General features: G+C 33.7%; 1 protein-coding gene and 3 long non-coding RNA genes across 7 annotated transcripts; 3 read left to right on the top strand and 1 right to left on the bottom strand.

The window, feature by feature from the left end:
• Positions 1 to 300: 300 nt before the first annotated feature.
• LOC146958337 (uncharacterized) lies at positions 301 to 2325 on the bottom strand. Its single transcript, XR_015024615.1, has 2 exons — positions 1585 to 2325; positions 301 to 496 (listed from the first exon to the last, which is right to left on the bottom strand). It is a non-coding gene; the product is annotated as an uncharacterized LOC146958337 (long non-coding RNA).
• On the top strand, positions 1312 to 2111 carry LOC146958338 (uncharacterized). The gene is made up of 2 exons (XR_015024614.1): positions 1312 to 1440; positions 1523 to 2111. It is a non-coding gene; the product is annotated as an uncharacterized LOC146958338 (long non-coding RNA).
• A 2389-nt stretch (positions 2326 to 4714) lies between the features above and the next one.
• LOC146958339 (uncharacterized) lies at positions 4715 to 8557 on the top strand. Of its 4 annotated transcripts, none has more exons than XR_015024620.1 (7): positions 4715 to 5314; positions 5416 to 5724; positions 6607 to 6701; positions 6796 to 7194; positions 7275 to 7583; positions 7853 to 8014; positions 8131 to 8557. It is a non-coding gene; the product is annotated as an uncharacterized LOC146958339 (long non-coding RNA). The 4 variants fall into 4 exon arrangements; XR_015024618.1 differs by having other exon boundaries at positions 7275 to 7409; positions 7512 to 7583; positions 7853 to 8557; XR_015024617.1 differs by having other exon boundaries at positions 7853 to 8557.
• Positions 8558 to 12791: 4234 nt separating this feature from the next.
• Positions 12792 to 19289, top strand: LOC146958340 (P-loop containing nucleoside triphosphate hydrolases superfamily protein). The gene is made up of 14 exons (XM_085739852.1): positions 12792 to 13288; positions 14040 to 14161; positions 14254 to 14342; positions 14426 to 14461; positions 14692 to 14785; positions 15255 to 15319; positions 15451 to 15947; positions 16035 to 16116; positions 16252 to 16323; positions 16457 to 17022; positions 17535 to 17670; positions 17753 to 17821; positions 17909 to 18040; positions 18884 to 19289. The coding sequence occupies exons 1-14, from the start codon at positions 13005 to 13007 to the stop codon at positions 18998 to 19000; spliced, it is 2361 nt and encodes a 786-aa protein (XP_085595978.1). The 5' UTR covers positions 12792 to 13004; the 3' UTR covers positions 19001 to 19289.
• Positions 19290 to 21037: the final 1748 nt, after the last annotated feature.

The raw sequence follows: 21037 nt of genomic DNA on the forward strand, positions 1-21037 counted from the left end.
ATGGCAATCAAGTTATATTAAGGCAACCCTTTGGTTCACGAAATTGACTCAACTGTTTTTGCCTTCCATTCAATTGCTTAATAATGGTGTTGCATAAATAAAATAGATAGAAGTGTTATATACTACAGCTCTAAACTCTAAAGTGTAGACCTATAATTATTGTGTAATGATTATGATGGTAAGTAATTTGTCAAATAATAATGTGTTTGTAATCCCGTGAGCATAACTCAGTTGGTAGAGACATATATTATTATATGCAGGGACCGGGGTTCGAACCCGGGACTACTTGAACAAAATAAATAAATAATGTGTTTGTATTTATTTATGACAGGGAGAATGGTAGTTGGAAATTTGAAAGTCTGCCAAATTTCCTAACTAAAATAATGCTCTTAATAGAAATGCTTCAATGATAATAAATTGAGGGAAGTTCATGGCAGGACCGTGCATCCTACTGTGTATTTTTCTTATCAATTAGTCCTCCTGTCTTTATTATAAGCTTATTATAAGAAGAAAAATGAGTTAATTTTTCAGTTCATTGAATAACTAATATATTATAGATCAGATACATCAATTATTTAATAGATCTACAAAGTAAATTTTTTTCTTATAATAATGACCGGATGAAATAATATTTGGAAGATTAAATTTCCTCGAAAACAAATAATATGATCCATCAATTGTGTTTTATCGTAAGTTGAGAGAGGGGAATGAAATAGAAGATTGAGTAGCTATTTTCACAGCTTCTTCCAAAGATTCTTTCAAGTTTTGGAGTTGCTATTTTCCTCCTGGTCTTTCTTTTTGTATTCTTGCTAACGTCTAAGGAATCATCACAGTTAGGCTTTAGCCTTTTTCTTTCTTGGTTTTTTTTCTCTCCTTCTTTTCCATTTGATAACAAAACGATTTGTCTCATTTTATATATCATTTTACAATAAAAATGAAGCATTGTGGTTAATTTGTCAAATTAAACACATTATTATTTGCAGCCTAGTCTAATAAATATAAGAATAATAAAATGCAAAAAGAAATAATTAAAAAAAAGAATGCAAGAAGAAATTAAAATGCATGAAGAAATAAGAATAAAATGATATGATGCAAGACAGGGGGTGTAGGGATTAAAAGGGGTGTACAGAATAGTAAAAAAGATGTTGGTGCCCTTAGAAGCAGATAAGCGCACTGGGCTTTAAGAGGAACCGGTTTTGGGTTTAAAAGCGGGTCGGGTGATGACAGGGTCGACCCAATTGGGATATGGGTTGATGGATATGTAACACAACCAACTTCCTGGCTGGTTGCTTATTTCATTCATTTTGCAATTCTACTCTCTCTCTCCTCTTAAGAAAAGCAACACGCTCTCACTTCTCTCTCGGTGCACTCTCACTGTGTTCTTCACCTATCAATTTTCCGACGGCGGTTGGCCGGCTAGGGGTGGCGGCGCCGCCGCCGGTACTGCTAGCTTATTACTTTTTAATTTTTTTTCTATTCTCTTCTACTTCTTTCTCTATTTATTATTCTGTTTCTTTTTCAGACCAAAATTTTCAAAACACTATAAAAACCTAAAGACAAAACAAATAAGAAAAAAGCTACTACCTTTCGATTGGACCCGTGACGGTTGTTGTACGCGGCTGTTTGATGATGTTGTACGGTGTGATTGCTGGCTACGTCCTGTCCTTGTGTCGTTTGCTACCGGTGTGCGTGTGTTGTTCCGTTGTGGTGCTGGACTCGGCGTACGGTTGACGGTTGGATTCGGTTTGATGCTTGACGGCGATGGTCTTGGGTGTTTGAATCGGCGACAGGTTTGACGTAGATGGATTGGTGTATATGTTATGGTTGATTCATGTTGGCCGATTGGGTTTGGATTGATTCGTGATGTTTGATGATGTTTCACGGTCTGTTTCTTTGTAACTGTGATTGTTGATGCAGGCTGTTATGAATTTGGTTATTGGTGTTTTGAAAATTGGTTTTGCAGGTTTTGGAATTGTGCGTAAAATTATTGTTGGTTTATGTGTTAGTGAATCGAGAACTTTTGTAGGTTATGTGCGGTTTATGCAGGTTTTGGTGTTGAATGAAGTCGTATGCGCAGGTTTCTAATCTGTGATGAATTTCGCCCCCTTCAATTGTGTTTTGCAGGTTGTTTGGTTGTGAATTGGTGAAAATTGTATTTGGTTGCCCTCTGCAGATGAATTGGCGTCTGGTTTTATAGTACTAGGTTTAGGTTAGGGTCTGTTGAGAATTGAGCAGAAAATTGTGCTTGGGATTAGGAGGAGATGAGGAGTGTTGCTTGCAGGTGAGGATGGGAATGAGATGAGGCGTGACAGCCTGTGTGAACTTGGACCCTTTTTGGAGCAATTTTTGGACTTATCAAATAAACTAAAAATAAAAGATAAATATGCATGTTTTTTTTGGATTTTTATTGAATTAAAAAAATAAGATAAAAATAGAAAAATAAAAAACTAAATGTGAATAAAAAAAACTACGCTTATCTCTAAAAAACAACAATTAATAAAAAAAAAATGAAAATAATGATGAGGACTAATTAAAGGAAAAAATTGAAAAGTTAAGATTAGATAAAATTAAAAAAAAACAAAATTAAAATTAATTAAAACTTAAATAAAAGATGGAAATTAAAAATAAAAACAATGAGAGAAGAGGGTCCGACTCGGAATCAAACATGAGGTATTTTAAAATACTCTTTGCTGAATTTTCACTGAAAAGTCAGAGGCTAATCAGGGTCAAAGGACACGTGTCGGTGTATGAATGTAGGATCCTTAGGTCAAAAATTGGGGTATGACAGTGGTGATTATATGAAACTCCCTAAAAGATTTCATTTGTGTTAGACACATTATCAAAACTATTGGAAAGATGACATCATTTCTCCATTTTAAGGATTTGGAAATGAATTTGTGATAATCAATTTTATGATAATAGTATAAATATTATTAGAACTCATGAAGAGATCTAAAATTTGTTATATAAACGTTGATATGAACAAATTTAATTGATTATATACTAGAATGATTGAGATGTCACTTGCCGTAAGTAAAAATCATGTCCTCAAGAAAATTATGAACAACTTGAATTGATCAAGTGAGGACACTAATGTGTTTTACTTATTATATACATCGTGGTATTTTGTTTTTGTGAATATTAGTAAATGCAGATAATCAAGGAAGTGGAGAATGTTCTTTATTAAGGATTATGATTCTATACATACAAGAAACTTGCGGTTAATTTTGAAATGAGGTTCTTTCAACAACTCAATATGAAGATGTCTCAAGAGCTGCTAATTTAAAGAAGAATATGGAGATAAATCAGATCTTTCTACAAAGTCACCATCAAGTGAAGCTTTTGAGTAACAGACATAAAAGATTACTCCCTCCGGACACTATTATAAGCAAATTTCTACTTTTTAGATACATTCAATAAATGATGTATGTGGCCTATATTGTAGACCACATACATCATTTATTGAATGAACCTAAAAAGTCAAAATTTGCTTATAATAGTGACCGGAGGGAGTATTTGACTTTCTTCATCTCATATATAATTGTTTTTACGAGGGGGAGACAAAAATGTGTTATGCACTCTTTTTCCCTTAACCATGGTTTTATCCCGCTTGGTTTTCCTGGTAAGGTTTTTAATGAGGCAGATTATGACACAAAATGATGTTGTACTCGTTTTCCTTCACTAGAAATTTTCCCATTGGGTTTTTCTCTAGTAAGGTTTTAATGAGGCATATCATCGATGTGGACATCCAAGGGGGGGTGTTATGAATATTATAAGTGGATGTCCATATAACAATTGGGTTATTGGGTCATACTATTAGCTTATTGGACCATATTGTGCTTGCTCCCTAAGTCATTGGTGCTTGCTCCCCAAGTCATTGTATTTCTCTATAAATAGAGCTCATATGTAATCTAATTCCACACTACGTGTGTTTGGTGTAGGAGAGAAGTTGTGAAGAGAGAAGTATGTAAGAGAGAGTATAAGAAGAGAGAAATATGTGAGAAATAGAGTAGATTTGACCTATTGTTTGGTATAAGAGAGACATGAGAGAAATAGAGAAGAAAGAAGTGTGTTAAACTTTTGAAAAGACCAAAATATCCTTATTCTAAACTTTAATATACAATTTTATTATATTTGAATTAATTTCTTATAATAATTGATATAATTTTTTACATTAATTTAATTAAGAAATTAAGTAATTTTTTCACACAGAAATTTAATTACTTACTTGCTTAATTAATTATTTATTTACAATTTTATAATTTAGTTGGTTAAACTATTTCATAAGTTAACTAAATAGTAGTTTAATTTTATTAATTATAAATTATTATAATAAAAGAGGGTTCAAAGAGGTAAAGGCATATGGTTGCATTTTAGTTTCCTTTCGTTACAACAAAAAACTTGAAAACAGTACAATAGTAGCAACAAAATAAAACAAGACAAGATTGTATATCAGCTGTAACACCAGGGACAATTTTGGAAAAGAGAAAAAAGTTCACATCTCTACTCCATTTCTTCGCACCTCATGGGAGAAATAAAACAGGCATGGGTCCCACGATATTTGGCCTTTCTCTTCAATCTCTCTTCTAAACCAAACAGGAGAAGTTGCTTCTCTCTATCCAACTTCTCTCTCCCCTCTTTCTCTCTTTCTTATTTCTCCTCTACCAAACATAGTAATAGAGAATAATATAATCCTCTTTCTTCTCTCTATTCTCTCTTATTATCTTTAATCTTATCAATAAATCTTACAAAAGAGAATAGTCTCTCTCTTTACTGTTGAATTCGATTTTCAATTGGTAGCTTCTTCCCTCAAATTTCTCTGTGATTCTTTGTCTGGTTTGTGTCGATTTTTCTGTTCAAGGCTTTCCTCCAGTTTTGGCGTTTTCCTGTGACATGAAGATTGTGCTGGATGTATTATGTCGAGAGATCTATAATTCTCCGACAGGAAATTCAAATTTTTTGTCTGCTTGTGGATGCATCGCAGAGAATGTCGAAGCTAGGCTACCCCATTACGTTGATATCTCTATTTTGCCCCTTTTACAGAAGACTATATAAGGATGTGTCTGTGGTTCGATTGGAGCAGGTATCAATTTTCTGATCTGAATCCACATAAGATTGCTTCATTTGTTTGTTGTATTCTTCGATTGAGTTTGGGGTTTGAATCACTGATGGAGAAATCAATTGATTGTTTGGCTGACATTGTTCCTGGTCGTGAGAATTGGAGGATCAAAGTTCGTTTGCTTCGGATGTGGGAGGTTCCTGCGTTTCTCAAGCCTGATGAAAATCGCTGGAGATGGTCTTGATTGATCAAAAGGTATTTAATGAAATTGATATTTTGATGTTTCAGTTGTGTAATGGTGTGCTGAATCTTTCCCATTTTCCCTGATTGTCATTTTTTTGTGGGTGTTGTGTTAGGGTGCCAAGATCCATTCCACTGTTAGAAAACAGCTATTATACGTTTTCCATAAGAAGCTGGTTGAAGGGGAGGTGTACAAGAAGTCATACTTCTCTGTTGTGTGTGCACTATTGATAAGTGGGAGGTTTCACTGTCATTGCATAGCAGCGCTCTGGGAGTTTCAATATACAAGATGTTATACTTCTCTGGTAGTTGGCACTGTCATGCAATGTACAAGATGTCATACTTCTCTGAGGATGTGGGAGGTTCCATCCTTTTTGAACTCTGAACAACCAAACTCAATGGAGATGGTGCTTATAGATGAAAAGGTTAGTAAATTGTTCTGCTCCAATGTTTCGTTTCTTCCATCTTTATTTTTTGGGTTTTTTCATTTGTTTCTTTAATTTCTTTATTTTTTGTTCTTTGTTGTGTGTGACTTTGAACTCTGCTATTTCTCCATATATGCACACTACACTGCACACTATATGTTTGATAAAATGACTTAGTGAAATGTAACAGCATCGTCACATTTTATTGCGTTAGAGAAATAATTTATGTACCGAACAAAGCAATCGTTTACGTAAGTGGTTCTTAGTGGACGATATTGGCGTTCTTTCTATAAGTTCTACATTCATCTCCTCTCTTTGTAGTAATGTTTGAGTAGGCTACGTGGTTATTGTACATGGGCATTATCCTGCTTAGGTTGAATGGTTGTTTAACTTCAGCCCTACCAATGTATGTTGTAAATGATGCATATAAAAAAAAATGTTGTGTGCTCATCCATTAGTGTATATGTCCATTAGAGTTCCACAATTCAAATGTTTCATTTTTCACTCAAGTTAAAATTAGTTGAGATCATTTTTATTTGTGTGATTTTTTGTTGGAGAGGAAGAGTAGTTTTGCTGGTTGACAAGCCATGCCAAGGTTCGTGTAACATATGTGGTTGTGGGAAGGTTCAAAGGTAGTTGGATGGGACCATTGTGTCCTTGACTTTGGAAATTGGGTCTCTTTTGTGTGTTGTTTTGGGTTTATTAGGTCTTATGTTTGTGCAGATGGCAACTTATGTTCCCCTGTTTTTAAATTTTGTACCACATGCCACATGGTGAATTCTTATTAAATTATCTTAGTGTTTACCTAAGACATTCCATTCTGAGTATATCTTCTTATTCTTATTCATTGTATACCTTAACTATCTACAAACATTTTGGCAGGGAGTTTATTTAACTTATATGGAACACTTGCATGTATGCCAAAGAAGTACCTGACCATTTTTGTCTTTGAGGAAACATGATATCTAGGAGATGTGGTATGTTTTTTAGTGTCTGTTGACTAATTCAATTGTCCAATCTAAATCTGACACGTGTGAGGGTATTGTGATGCATTCCATGGGGTTTTTATAGGCCAATTTTTGTTCAAGTTTCTTCATGCATCCTCTGCATGTGCATTGAGAGTGGAGATGCTCTGCTTCTAAATATTATAGAAAACTCTTCCATTGGTTCCTATGGATAACAATGATAATGCACATAGGGCTGTTGTCTTTGCTCAAAGACGTATGGAGAGAAGAGAAAAGCTAAAAATGAGCAGGCAAAGGCGCACACTCGGGGTCTGTTTGCTGGGAGTTGGGCGCAGATGTGAGTTGTGATCCACCCTTAATCATCTGTCAGTGTATATTATTCTGTTCTTAGGCTATTAATCTTTATAATGACTTTGTTTTTATGGTGTTAAAGTTAACCACCATGGTGGAGAAAATCCAATTTCTGTAAGCTCTAATCCTCAGTTACTTCCAAGTTCAGTTGCACGTAAGTCCCAATTTAAAGTTATTGTCTGCTTTTGTTAAGTTGATATTATCATCGAGATTTTAATCGAGGTATTATTTTAGTTGGAGTGGATAGACAAGATCATTTGCATAGGACTGCCCTATTTGCACAGAGGCGATTGGAGAAGAGAGAAAAGCTCAAAGCAAGTAGGCAAAGATTATCACTAGGGGGTTCTATGTATATAGTTAGGCGTGGATGTGAGTTTGCCCCCAGCTTTGATTGTACAGCAGTGTTGATAGATTTTCTTTTTTTATATTGTTGCGTTGTAATCTTTAAGTGTTTCTTTTATGATGTTGAAGTGAATCAAGTTGGTGGCTAAAATCGAGTTTGTTTGGGCTCTAATCCTTCTTTAGTTCAAGGTTCAGTTGCAAGTAAGTGTTGAATCCTCCCTTTGTCCAAAAACATTAGAAATTTTCTCAGTTGCTGCTAAGTTCGAGTTTGTCCAATTCTTTGTTTTTATTTTATCTTAGAAAATAAGGTTTGAGTATAGTGAATGTATAAATGCATTTTATTTATAATAAACAAAGTCTTTTTAGGCAGGTTATTCCAAAAAAATGTTCAGCGCATTTTTTATCTTGACTGATATCTATCCGTTTTAATCCAAATATGGTGGTCAAGATGATTTTCATTTTTCGTAAAGGATTTCGTTTGATTTGGCGTGCCGTGGTGTGGAGCTTATGGAGGGCGCGAAATGATCGAATCTTTAAGAACCTATCCTGTGGGGTGCCGGAGTTGGTGGAGGCGGTAGATAATTTTTATGTAGATAATTGATGCACAAATATCCTGTAGATAATTTTTATGTGTAAGTGTTTTACGGTTTGTGTATGCGTGGTGTTTGTGTTGTCGAGTATGTGGTCTGGTGTGCGTATTATTTTTTGTTTTCGTGTGTCATGGAGAATGTGGACGACATGTATTCAGGTGTTGGTCGTTTTCCACCCGTGCTGTTGGAATCCAAAAGCGTGTCTCTTGCGGTAATGGTGGGTGTTTAGCAGGGCTGCAGGAACGGTATTGAGGCTGGTGTATGTTGAGTTTTTTGCGGTGTCATCTGCTGCATATGTGTATATGGCAGCCTCATTTTTTCTGTTTTGTTGTTGTTTGGTATCTGTGACTTAGTGCCTGAATTTTGGCCTGTTGGTTTTCTGTTTTTGGTGACAGTTTTATGCCTATGTTGGTGGCAGCTAGGTGTGGGGTTTTCTGCTATATCAGTGCCCTTTGTTTGTTTTAGTGTTTGGCCGCGAGTGTTTTGTGTATCTTGCACACGCTCGACGTGAATAAATTTAGCTGTTTCTAAAAAAAAAAATAGTCATATTCTTTTTTTTTTTTTGAAGGATAAATAATCACATTCTTATCATCCAAATTATGTCTATATGTGTGTTTATACACACACACACAAATTATAAGGCTGGTGAAACGACAAGTTTATCATACATGAATTGTTTACTTTAACCGTATAATTAAATTTAAAGCCACTTAATTTTGATCCTATGAATCATCTAATTGCGTTTGTTTAATGTATCCTTTGTAATATTTTTTGTTATGTGGAGATTTATTTTGATAAAAAAAGAATGACATTGTTTTATTAATTTATATGATGTTCGATTGATGAATCAAGGTTGGAGTTGTTCGGCATACTCCATCGAATGGGAGTGCGAATTTTTTGATCTCCTCATAGTGAATTTCTTCCGATATCTAGAGAAGGTTGAAGAGAAGAATAAAATGAGGTTTTTTGGCCAAACAAGGTTGAGTGAGATGGATAGTGGTTGAGGGACAAAAGCCGCTGCCGGCGGAGAGAAGGAACAATGGAACGTGTTTCTAATCTAGGTATAAAAGAAAAGGAGATGAGGAAGAAGAGAATAGAGAACTAAAGTTAATGATAGCAGCTTGGGGTTTGCCCAATTTTGGATAGTTTTGGGAGTGTAAGCCTAAAACTGTGGTGTAGATAGTTATATGTTTAAAAGTACATTTTTATTAAATTTAATAAGATAATTTCAAACCTAAAGATTATATCATTGAATTTTTAAAATACCTACATCCTGAAATGTATCTTCAAAAATTCATTATTTTTTTAGGGAAAAAGTTTATTATTGTTAAGTGTGCTAAAAATCAAGAGCTTAAGTTTAGTCTAAAAAAAATTACTTTTAATCTCTATTTGTATTTTTTAAAGACTATTTTGATGAATGAAAAAATTCATTTTTTGTAAAAATTTCTCAAAATAGAGACTATTCATGCAAAATGCAATTTTATAGAGAACTAAAATTACCATTAAAATTTTATATCGACTAAACTTGGAACCTCATGATTTGTATGGATTAAAAACACCTTTAGTCCATTTTTATGGTGTATGATTTACCTTATATTTATTCATATTTGTTTTGAATGAACACAATGATTTGTGTTCGAAAAGACGTTTTCATCATATCAATTATAAATGTATTAATAGAAATTATGTTCGTAAAATCTTTTGGAAAAAAAAAACATTCATCAATATGGATCACAATATTGCCGGAACGAAGAAATTGAATAGAGGTGATATATTGATTTTTAATGTTGGTTAGTAGTCTTTGAATTTTCATGTCGAAACCACATCCATGGTGTAGTGTAATTTGTAATCGTGAGTTATATGTCATGTATTTAATATCTATTGTATTTTGTATGTTTATCTGCGTTGTGTTTACCATTAAATCAACTTGAATTTTGGTCTCATTATTTATTATATCTGATTCAAATTACATTGTTTGATATCAGATTAGCAGATACATTAACCCGTGGTATATTTTGTTTTCTTTTATAATTATTTATACAATTCAGATGTCCTGTCTCTCATCCCCTCCCTATCCATTTCCAACATTTGTTGATGGCTCTGTCAAAATCTATGGCTACATTGATATCTGCACGTTGATAGAACGAATCTCTAAATGGTTCCACCTCATCAGGAAGCTCCAAATTATATGTATCCAATTACTACCTTTTTTCTGCATCTTACGTTCCACATCCTTTTTCCTAATACTCACTCACAGATATAGACACTTTTTGTTTTCAATTTTTTTAACCTGTTTTGGTCCTGTTCCAGAAACCCAATCAATTTTTCCTACGTTTGATTGAGAAGCTACGTGTTTTTATTCTGATAAATATTTCGAAATTATTAAAATTTTAAACAACAATAGTGTAGTGAGAAACTATTCGAGCTGAAATATAGGTAATATTATTAATCAATAATTGAGGCAAAATGGCTTAAGGTGCTATCTTAACTGCAATTATGGCAATATTACAATAAAGTTGGAAGTTTTAATGTCAAGGTTAATGAACATAGTTTGTCAATGTAGCTACTAGGCTAAGGTTATTGGAAAATTATTAGGCTAAGAGTTTCTGACCTCTGTATGCATCCTTTCTTGATATCCTTCCATATATAAAAAATCCAAGTACTATGAAAATCTTTGAAGTGCCCTATATCCATGGTTGAACACCTCATTAAATATAAGGGTTATATGGTCTATTTGGTTGGTAACATTAGGTTCAAGTATCAATAGTTATTGAATTATATCTTACCACAAAATTGGAAAATGAGGGTGTCAAATTGCATTATATTATAATAAGGTAATGTCGAAGTATTCCAGCTAAAACATAGTTAATACTACTGATCAATAATTGAAACAAAATGACATAAGGTCCTATTTTAACTGAAGTGGTAGACAATATTACAATATAGGTGGAGGGTTTAACTTAGAGATTTAATGAACATAGTTGAATACAGCTACTTGGATAACATGTTGGCTTTGATTTGATCTTGTGCTTTGTCTTACGATGAAGCATGAGACATGAGATCAAAATCAGCTTCCCACTTTGAAGAAAACGAACAGTTTTGAATCCCAAACATGACATAATTACCTTATTTAGTTGCTGGAAGTACACAAGAACAGGCACAAGCTACTACATGTCTCTTTCGAAACAAATATAAACGATCCATGCAAGGCCTAACAGTGGTAAGATGCAGGCCATGATAATTTCTAAGGTATCTGCGCCCACTTCTTCGACAGTCATAGTGGTAATCAGGAAGAAGATAAATACAAATAAAGTAATGCATATGAGGAAAAACTTACCCATTTCTTGGACTCTGATGAAATTGTTTATGATTGGAGTGAAGAATGTGGGGGGGAGGATGATATTTTTTATAGATTGTAGTGTGCATAGTTTATATTATTGATGTTGTTGCTTCACATGGGGATGTTGCTGTTTTCCTACAAATCATAGTGTATGTTATGGTCCTTGGTCAAATTATAGCAGCTTTAGGTGTAGTTTGGCAGGGCTTTTACTTTCTGCTTTTGATGTTATTTGCTTTACTAGTTGCTGGCAACTGAGATGAATTGCTATGACAAAAATCTCCAATTTAGGTGTTAAAGTCGTGTTGTTCCATTGGCATAGTATTCCCAAATAAGTGGTGCAAAATCTGTGGGAAATATTGTTCTGTCAGTTGTGTTATTTGTGGTGCCCATGTACTGCATTGTGTGGCATTTCGTTCGTCGTAGTACTTAATACACCCTCTGTTCCTTTTAAAGTGTCGTTTTGAGCTTTAACATAAGATACCGAAGGGTGTTTATGGACATTTTTTTCCTATTATCACATCATTTTAATTTACTAATCATTTTTTTTTTGCACAATCTTTATCCTTCTGATCGATTTAATATGTGATAGACAATTGCCAATTACTACTCTCTTTATCAAACGAATCTCTCTTCCTTTTTTCTATGCGCTTTATCATTATTTCAAGACAAAAAATTTCAATTCTCTTAATATTGTGCATTTAATTTTTTTTTTTAAAGTATGTATCAAAGTTATTCCAACTTCACTTTAGTAAGAAGATAAGAAAGAATTAACTTTTTCTTCCAATTCATTTATTCATCTTATTTTTAAAATATAAACTTTCCATCGAACCATTATCATAGGTTTCAAAAATTTGTTTTGATTTTGAGATGACGAGACATTTTTTTTAGAACAAACACGCAAACTTTGTTTAAAAACATAAACTTTTGTTTTTCAAATATATAACATCAGTTAGTTTTATTGAATAATATAAGAGTAAGTGAACAAAATAAGGGTGTAATTGACTAATTATACCCTTAAATCAGACAAAAACCAAAGTTAAATAGTGATGAATAATCACGGTAAAAAACATTTAAAAAGGAATGGAGGGAGTATGTAAATATTGATCTAAATGGTCCCGAGGAAAGGATTCCGATAATTTTATTTACGTCGGAAATAAAGTGTCACGAATCATTAATCGTCTATCAGTGTTTGTCCGTTGTCGATTGGAACCATGTATATAATTATGTGATTATGCGTGGTGTGGGATGTGGACGGCGTTTAGTTAAATGTTGACGGTTCCCTACCCGTGCGTCGCAGGGGCACGACGCACGGTTAGTCGAATGTTTGACCGTTTTCCACTCGTGCATCGCACGGGCAGAACACTAGTTCTTCTTCTTATTCTAATAGTTTCATAACAATAATAAATTTATACCAAAACTAAATAAAATAATAAATAAACAGACTTTATAACAAAACAAAATAGTGTTGATTTTGTTCCCGGGAAGTCTACGTCATCGTAACAAAGTTTTTGGTCTTCGTCTCTGTTTCTTGCAAACTCTATGAAACCTTCGTCTCCTTTCCACCAATTCAATAATCCTGATACCCTTTTGCAAGAATCGATCACCAGTGTGTAAAAGGAACTATCTTTTCATCGTTCAACAAATTGGGGTTTTTTCGTTCCTTTTTCTTGCATTTAAGAGGAAAACGTTGTGATGATGATGGAACAGAAGCATGTTTTGTTGTTAGCAGCATTAGGTGTTGGGATTGGATTAGGTGTAGGAGTAGGAACACGGGTCGGTGAGAAAAATGTTTTGTTGTCAGTATTTAGTGTTGTGATTGGGTTGATTGTAGGACTTGGAATATGGTTTGGTTTTGGAGGTGATTCTGATGAGTCTAATCATATTTCTGAGAATCAAATTGTGAAAGGGCTCAAGAAACTAGTTATTGATGGCAAAGATAGTAAAGTTACATTTGATGACTTTCCTTATTACTTAAGGTATTGTAATGTAATATCAATGTATCTTTGAATAATTACACTTTAAATTTGTTGTGTTATGTTATTACTTAAGTTGTATGCTGTTTTTGATTGTGAAAAGCTCATTGAATTAAGCTGAAACCGCGCTTTTCGGTGTGATATAAGTTATTTTCATAAGATTTCGCGAATACCCCTTTTATATCATAAGAGAAACTCAAATAAGTTGTCAGTAAGCTCATCTAAATGCGCACAAAATACAATATGCTTTTTGCCATATTTGTTGTTTTATACGATCCAATCACTTATAGCATACCTACTAGCATAAGTTTTGAGAGACTGTTTGGGAGAATTATGAAAAATAGTTTATTAAAAACAACTTATATAGCATATACAAAAACAATTTAACGTTTTATCTTTTGCTATAAATATAGTTTATGCAAGCTTATACATAAGTGCTTATCATGATAAATGTTTGTGTTATATGCTGCAAATAAGTTGTTTATCCAAACAGGCCCTTAGTCGGCATGCTTGGTGTTATATTGAGTTTCTAGTATTGTAGTTGACTAGTTTCATGAACTATGGACAATCTTTTAGCTTTGAGATATATTTGATTCTCAAGTCCTATCACATGTGGAATTGGTTTAGCTTTGGAAGAATTTGATGTAAATAACTATTTTCCCAATTCATGCATTTGCCAAGAATAACCTTCTTCTTCCCCCTGATTAAATTTAACCCCCCATCTTATGTTTCAATATGATGATTGAAATGACAGTGAAAAAAACAAAATTTTGTTGACAAGTGCTGGATATTTTCATTTAAGACAACACGACTTATCCAAGCACACCAGGAACCTTTCGCCAGCAAGACGGGCTATTTTGCTCTCTGGACATGCAGGTATATTTCGTCCAAATCTTGTCTTCTCATGCGAAAATTATTTTGGTTTTCAAATCATATAACTAGCTTTAATGATATTTTAATTTTTGAAGAACACTATCATCATAAGCTTGCCGGAGCTTTAGCACATTGCTTTGAATCGAAGTTGCTGTCTCTAGATATTGCTCACTTTTCTTTGAAGGTAGTTATTTACATCTTATAACTTTATTTGCTTTGATTTGTGTTATATATGTTATCATACCTTTCATGTTTTCACTTCGACAGATGCAGGGAAAATACGGATGTCCTAGGAAAGAACCAGTAAGTTTTGTCTGTTCCACATTTCACTTCAGCTTTGCATTAATAACTGAAGATACTTCTCTTTTTACTCCATATTAACATATTTTTTCTGACTTTATTGTTCACTTTCCTACACTGAAGTGCACAATTGTTAGATCACCTAATTTCATAATTATTATCGCAAAGAACATGCTAAAATTTAATAATTTTTGGTCCATAGTGAAATTTTTCTAACTTTTTTCTTATAGTAGTATTTTAAAAGGTCCATCTTTGAGGCGACTCGGGAGTTTGTGTCTGGTTTATTTGTTTCCCTGTCAATCCTCCCTTCAAAAGGCGCGATTAGAGGTACTAAAGGAAGTAGCACTTAAAGTTTCTGAACATGATGTTTCTTGTTTTTGTAATCACTTGTTATCGAGTTTATTCATTCATGACTTCAAAATAATGAATGATTTAACAATATATACACATTATGTTTATGTTTAGAACTTTAAGTTACCTTCTAATGCACGTTGTTAGGCCTACTCAACATTCCCATTGACTGATTTTATTATTTTGGTTAATTCTGTTGTGTATTTTGTATGCTTGTTGATAACATAAGACTTTTGATATGTAATTTAATTTATTACTTAATGCTTTGAACTTGAATAGTGTAACTAGATCCTGTCAGTAAGATTCTCTTAGCAGTTTTATATTGTATTAAACAGATCCTGTATATTAACATTCAAGTTCTTAAGATGATCTTCTTGTGCATGATATTATAATGAGGACTGACCTTTCACAATAACATGCTTACTACTTTAGCTTTTGTTTTCAGCTCCTTCAAAGTCCACAAGCTGCTACTTTTTTGATGAAAAGCTTTTCCTACATTCACTCTACAAGGTGATTATATATCTCTGAAAGCTTCTGAAATCTCAAATTTGCAATATATCAAATATAACTAATCCTATGTTGTTAGGATATATTTGTTACAAGTACAGTTTTAACAAGAAAATCTATCACAATTTTTACAGGTCTTGGTTTCTATATCAGAAGCTGGTTCTGTTATTTTATACATCAAGAATGTTGAGAAGGTCTTTCTTGGATCACCAAGGATGTACAGATTGTTCCAAAAGCTATTAAATAAACTTTCAGGATCAGTGTTGATACTCGGTTCCCGGCCTTATGATTTAAAATATAACTGTACCAAAGTCAATGAAAAACTCACTATGTTATTCCCTTACAACATCGAGATCACACCACCTCAAGATGAGACTCGTCTCAAAATCTGGAAAAGCCAACTAAAAAAGGCCATGAAAAAGACTCACTTGAAAGATTACACCACCCACATTGCTGAAGTGCTTGCAGCAAATGACCTTTATTGTGATGACTTGGATACAATTGACCATAATGACATGACAATACTCAGTAATCAGACCGAAGAGGTTGTGGCCTCTGCAATTTTTCATCACTTTAAGGATGCCAAAAATCCAAAGTACCGAAATGGAATCCTAATTATATCGGCCAAGAGGTAAAGGTCTTCGGAATGACTGTTTATGCAATTCAATAAGAGAAAAGTTTTTCTGGTTACTAAGATTGGATATATGGACATATGCAGTTTGCGCCATGTACTGAGTCTGTTCCAGGAGGGTGAAAGTAGCGAGAAGGATAACAAGAAGACTAAAAAAGAATCAAAAAGGGTTTGTCAACTATTTTTCAGCCAAAGCATAATGATTCATTAGATGAATAATCCAAGCTGAAAAAGCGTGATAGTTGAGTGCTTACTTAACTAATTGAGAAAACTTTTTTTTTAATTTTTTTTTCTTTATTGTCAGGATGATAGCAGAAAAGAAAAACCAAAAGAGTCAAAGAAGGACAGTGATATTAAAGCTTCTACAAAATCAGATGTATGATCAGTTATATATATAATTTTTTTTTTATGTTGCAAAAGATATGCAGTTCATGATATATAAGCTCAGCCTTTATGTTTAACTTGTTTCCGTTTGTTTTGCATTGCTGCTAATTTATGCATGCTTGCAGAGTCCTGACAATGCCTTTGAGGAATGCATAAGACAAGAGCTTATCCCTGCAAACGAGATAAAGGTGACTTTTTCAGATATCGGTGCTTTGGATGATGTTAAAGAATCACTTCAAGAAGCTGTTATGCTTCCCCTTAGAAGACCAGATCTATTCAAAGGCGATGGGGTTCTGAAGCCATGTAAAGGTGTATTGCTTTTTGGACCTCCTGGTACAGGAAAGACAATGCTTGCAAAGGCAATTGCAAATGAAGCTGGAGCAAGTTTCATCAATGTCTCTCCGTCCACCATCACTTCAATGTGGCACGGACAATCTGAAAAGAACGTCCGAGCTCTATTTTCGCTTGCGTCAAAAGTTGCCCCAACTATTATTTTCATTGATGAAGTTGATAGCATGCTTGGGCAGAGGTCTAGCACTCGTGAGCACAACTCAACGAGAAGGGTAAAAAATGAATTCATGTCCCGTTGGGAGGGACTATTGTCAAAACCTGATGAGAAAATTATTGTTCTTGCTGCAACCAACATGCCATTTGACCTTGATGAAGCAATTATAAGACGGTTTCAGCGCAGGTAGAACCACACATTTGTCCTGAATCATGATCATCTGTTGCTTCTGCTCAATTGCAATCATTTGAACAAGGACAAACATTCATTATTTTCATGATATTTAGTGATTGGTTAGGTTCTCATAAGAAACAAAGAAGTTTTTGATAAACATAGATTTGGTTAATTTTTTCTGAAGTAAAGGTCTACAATTTAACCTTTGAAAATATGATTAAATTGTTCACTAGATTGAGTCTAGCTTTAGATAAATAAACTTTGTGCAGTTTACTGTACAAGTATAACATCTCTAGAAACTGACCAGAAGTTTCAGGGTCCAAATCCTGGAAACTAACATTATCCACTAATTTACGAACATTTGCCTATAAAAAAACCGTGCAAGAATAACAGCTCCTTAATTTTTAGCACTGAATGAAGCATCTCTTAGGCCTATTGTTACAAGGTTTGATTTCATGATATGATGCAGACTGTTGTTTTTGAGATCTGTGCTTGACATTTGTGTTCATGGCAATTTTGAGCAGGATCATGGTTGGTCTTCCGTCTGCAGAAAACAGGGAAACAATCTTGAAAACTATTCTAGCTAATGAAAAATCTGAAAATATGAACTTCGAAGAGCTTTCAACTATGACAGAAGGATATAGTGGAAGTGATCTTAAGGTTAATTTTATTGGTCATTCTCTATTTCTAGTTCCCTACTTATTGGTGGTGATAATCTATTGCATTAATTTTCTGTAAACAGAACCTGTGCATGACTGCAGCATATCGCCCCCTTAAGGAACTAATACAACAGGAGAAGGAAAAAGAAATGGTAGTTACTTTATCACTTCTAAATCTAATAATGTGATTGTTAAAATGGTCATTTTCTGCAAAGCTAAGTAATTACCATTTATTTTAGAAAAAGAAGAAAAAGGTGACAGAAGTTGAAATCTCAGAAGACGCTTCCATTGCTACTGAAGAAGATAAAGAAGATCAAGTGATTCCCCTCAGGCCATTAAACATGGAAGACATGAGAGAGGCAAAGAATAAGGTGTGTTGGACTATAACCTGTTCACTTCAATTGCTGTAGAGTTAGGGCTTGTTTCTATTGGCTTATTTGAGTTTATCGACTGGCATGAGCAATTGTGAGACCGTTTGCGAGTACTTATAGAAACTACTTATGACATCCATAAGCTGTTTTCAGCCTATTTCCATAAGCTCTTCAAGATAGCTTAGAACTTATATGAAAATAGTTTTACTTTATCTTATCTTTTGTTATAGAAACAACTTCTACTTAAGTACTTATTTGATGAGCGTTTATGCTATAAGCATTTAATTAAGTTGTTTATCCATACAAAGGCCTTAGCAAGTGATTTGGGTGCCTTGCCTTGTACTGCCTGGTAAAATATTAAAGACAAACATCATTACTATTGAGGAATTCTTATTTCTTAAAGGTGACTCGGGAATAGATATGTGGAATTTGGTAGCAGTTATGAGCATTAACTTTCATAAGTTATTCCAGGAGTTTCAACTTTCAATTAACCCTACCTTCCATTTATCAATGAATATTACATCATGGTTTATTTCCTATCTTGTGCTTCTCTAGGAATACACTTAGGGCCTGTTTGATGGTCAAAATAAGAGAGATAGAATAAGTAAGCCATCATATTCATATCCTGTCTCAATCCATTGCTATCTGATAAGAGAGACACTTGTTCAGCCCTCTTTTTTTTTGGTAAGAAATTTTAATGATCAAATGATACATTATTTTGTTGAGGATTTTAAGCTTAATTGTTTAACAATGTCACCCATTTGTAAGAATGAATGTCTTGTCTTTTCCAGCTGAATAATTATTTTTATGCATAGAAATTGATGGATGCATGTGTAAATACAGGTGGCTGCAAGTTTTGCTGCAGAAGGATCAACAATGACCAGGTTGAAGGAATGGAATGATCTGTATGGAGAAGGAGGTTCAAGGAAGAAAGAGGAGCAGCTCAGTTATTTCTTTTAGATTGTGGAAGCCAAATTTAATACGGACACATCAATATTTGTCCAAAGGATGTATATTTTAAGCCATTAATCATTCAGTATAGATATTGAACTCAAAGCATGATAGATTTTTGAAGAAATTTAATGTGAATAGATTTATTAATCCCAAGGAATGTGTAACCTCATCATGCACCATGTTTGGGAGAGTCTTGAGTTTATGTAAACCCTTTATCATAGGTATGATGGATTAGATATGAATCACATTCTCAGACATTAAATTTTTATGAATTGATTATGTAGTAGCAGCACTATAGAGTTTGGTTCAATTATTTACGTGAATTGTCTTTCACGGGACAGCCAAGTCAGGGAATTTTTTTTCTGTCTGCCCTATAATGAAAAAAAAATTCTAAATCTGCCCTACATGAAAAAGAAAGTCCAAAACTACCCTACTTTTTCACTTTCTCTTTATTCCCCGCAAAACAGATTTGGGGGTGTCTTTCCCAGCAATTTCATTTTGGGGGGAAGGCCCTGTTTTTTTGTCTTATTATGTTCTTCCCCGCAAAACAGGTTTGGGGGGTGTCCTTCCCAGCAATTTCATTTTGGGAGGATGACCCTGTTTTTTTGTCTTATTATGTTCTTCCCACATAATAAGACAAAAAAACAGGGCCTTCCCTACAAAATGAAATTGCTGGGAAGGACATTCCCCAAACCTGTTTTGCGGGGAATAAAGAGAAAGAGAAAAAGTAGAGCAGTTTTAGACTTTCTTTTTCATGTAGGACAGATTTATAATTTTTTTTTCATTATAGGGCAGACAAAAAAAATTCCGCCAAGTCAGTGGTCTATGCATTCCTATAGTCTCTTAAAATCTTTTTTTTTTTTTTTTGCCAAGACTCCCCTAAAACTATTAATCATGGAAGTCTGCATAAGAAATGATTTTTACTGTAATCACAATTTCTACGTATGAGTATTTTACAATTCGATACAACTTCTAAAAAAAACACAATTTGATACAACTAATATATACGTCGATCTTTATTATAAGATAAGGTTTACTTTTAGGTTAATTTAATAAATAAATGATGTATTTAATCCATAGTAGGGACTAGATAAATTATTTATTGAATAAATCTAAAAAGTAAATTTTATCTTATAACAGAGGTTGAATGAAGTACTTGCATTACGAGGTCGTCTTTGAATGGTAGGTCTAAAATCATTGGAGGTATGAAACCCATGACCAACTCTTTTTTTTATATACAAAGACAAAATAACACTTGGGGTGACATTGTGATTAGTGACACTGGTGACATTGATCAACCACAATGTCACAAGTATAAAAAACATAATAACCTTGTGAAAGAGAAAGAAGAAAGTCATTTGTGACATTGTGGTTGGTTAATGTCACCGACCACAATGTCACCCAAGTGCTACCCGAAATTTACACACTATTTGGAAAGACAGTGATTCAAACCCTCGGTCACAACCATCAACTTTGTAATTTCAAGATTTTTTTTTCCATATGAGAGATATGGATTATGAATCGACGACTATTTATATTTATTTATTTATTTTGATATTTATTTATTTTGATCAAGTAGTCTGATGGTTAGAAATTCTTCTTTTAAAGAGATTTTTTTTTTGTGGTGGTCGGGGTTCGAACCCCGGACCTTGCATGTATTATGCATTGTCCATGCCAACTGAGCTAAGCTCATGAGGACATCCATTATGCATATATTATACAATGTCTCTGCCAACTGAGGCTAAGCTCGGACAACCGACCACTAATTATTTTTTTTAGGTCAAGTAGCCTAGTGGCTAGAACTCACACAATTAAATTGTGGATTGTTCGGGGTTCGAACCCCGACCCCTACATATAATATGCAATATCCCTACTAACCGACCACTAATTTAATCACATCAATTAACATCATTTTATTTTTGCTGTTAAAAAAAAAAACAGCATTTTATTTTATTTGACTTTTGATTAATTTATATTTTTGCCCAAATATTTTTATTCGAGTTTATGGTCAAGAAAAGAATGCATATGCTTCGAGAAACATTT

Source organism: Medicago sativa, chromosome 1, assembly GCF_051527215.1.
Source record: "Medicago sativa cultivar Bolivia chromosome 1, Bolivia_mono, whole genome shotgun sequence".
NCBI lineage: Eukaryota > Viridiplantae > Streptophyta > Magnoliopsida > Fabales > Fabaceae > Medicago > Medicago sativa.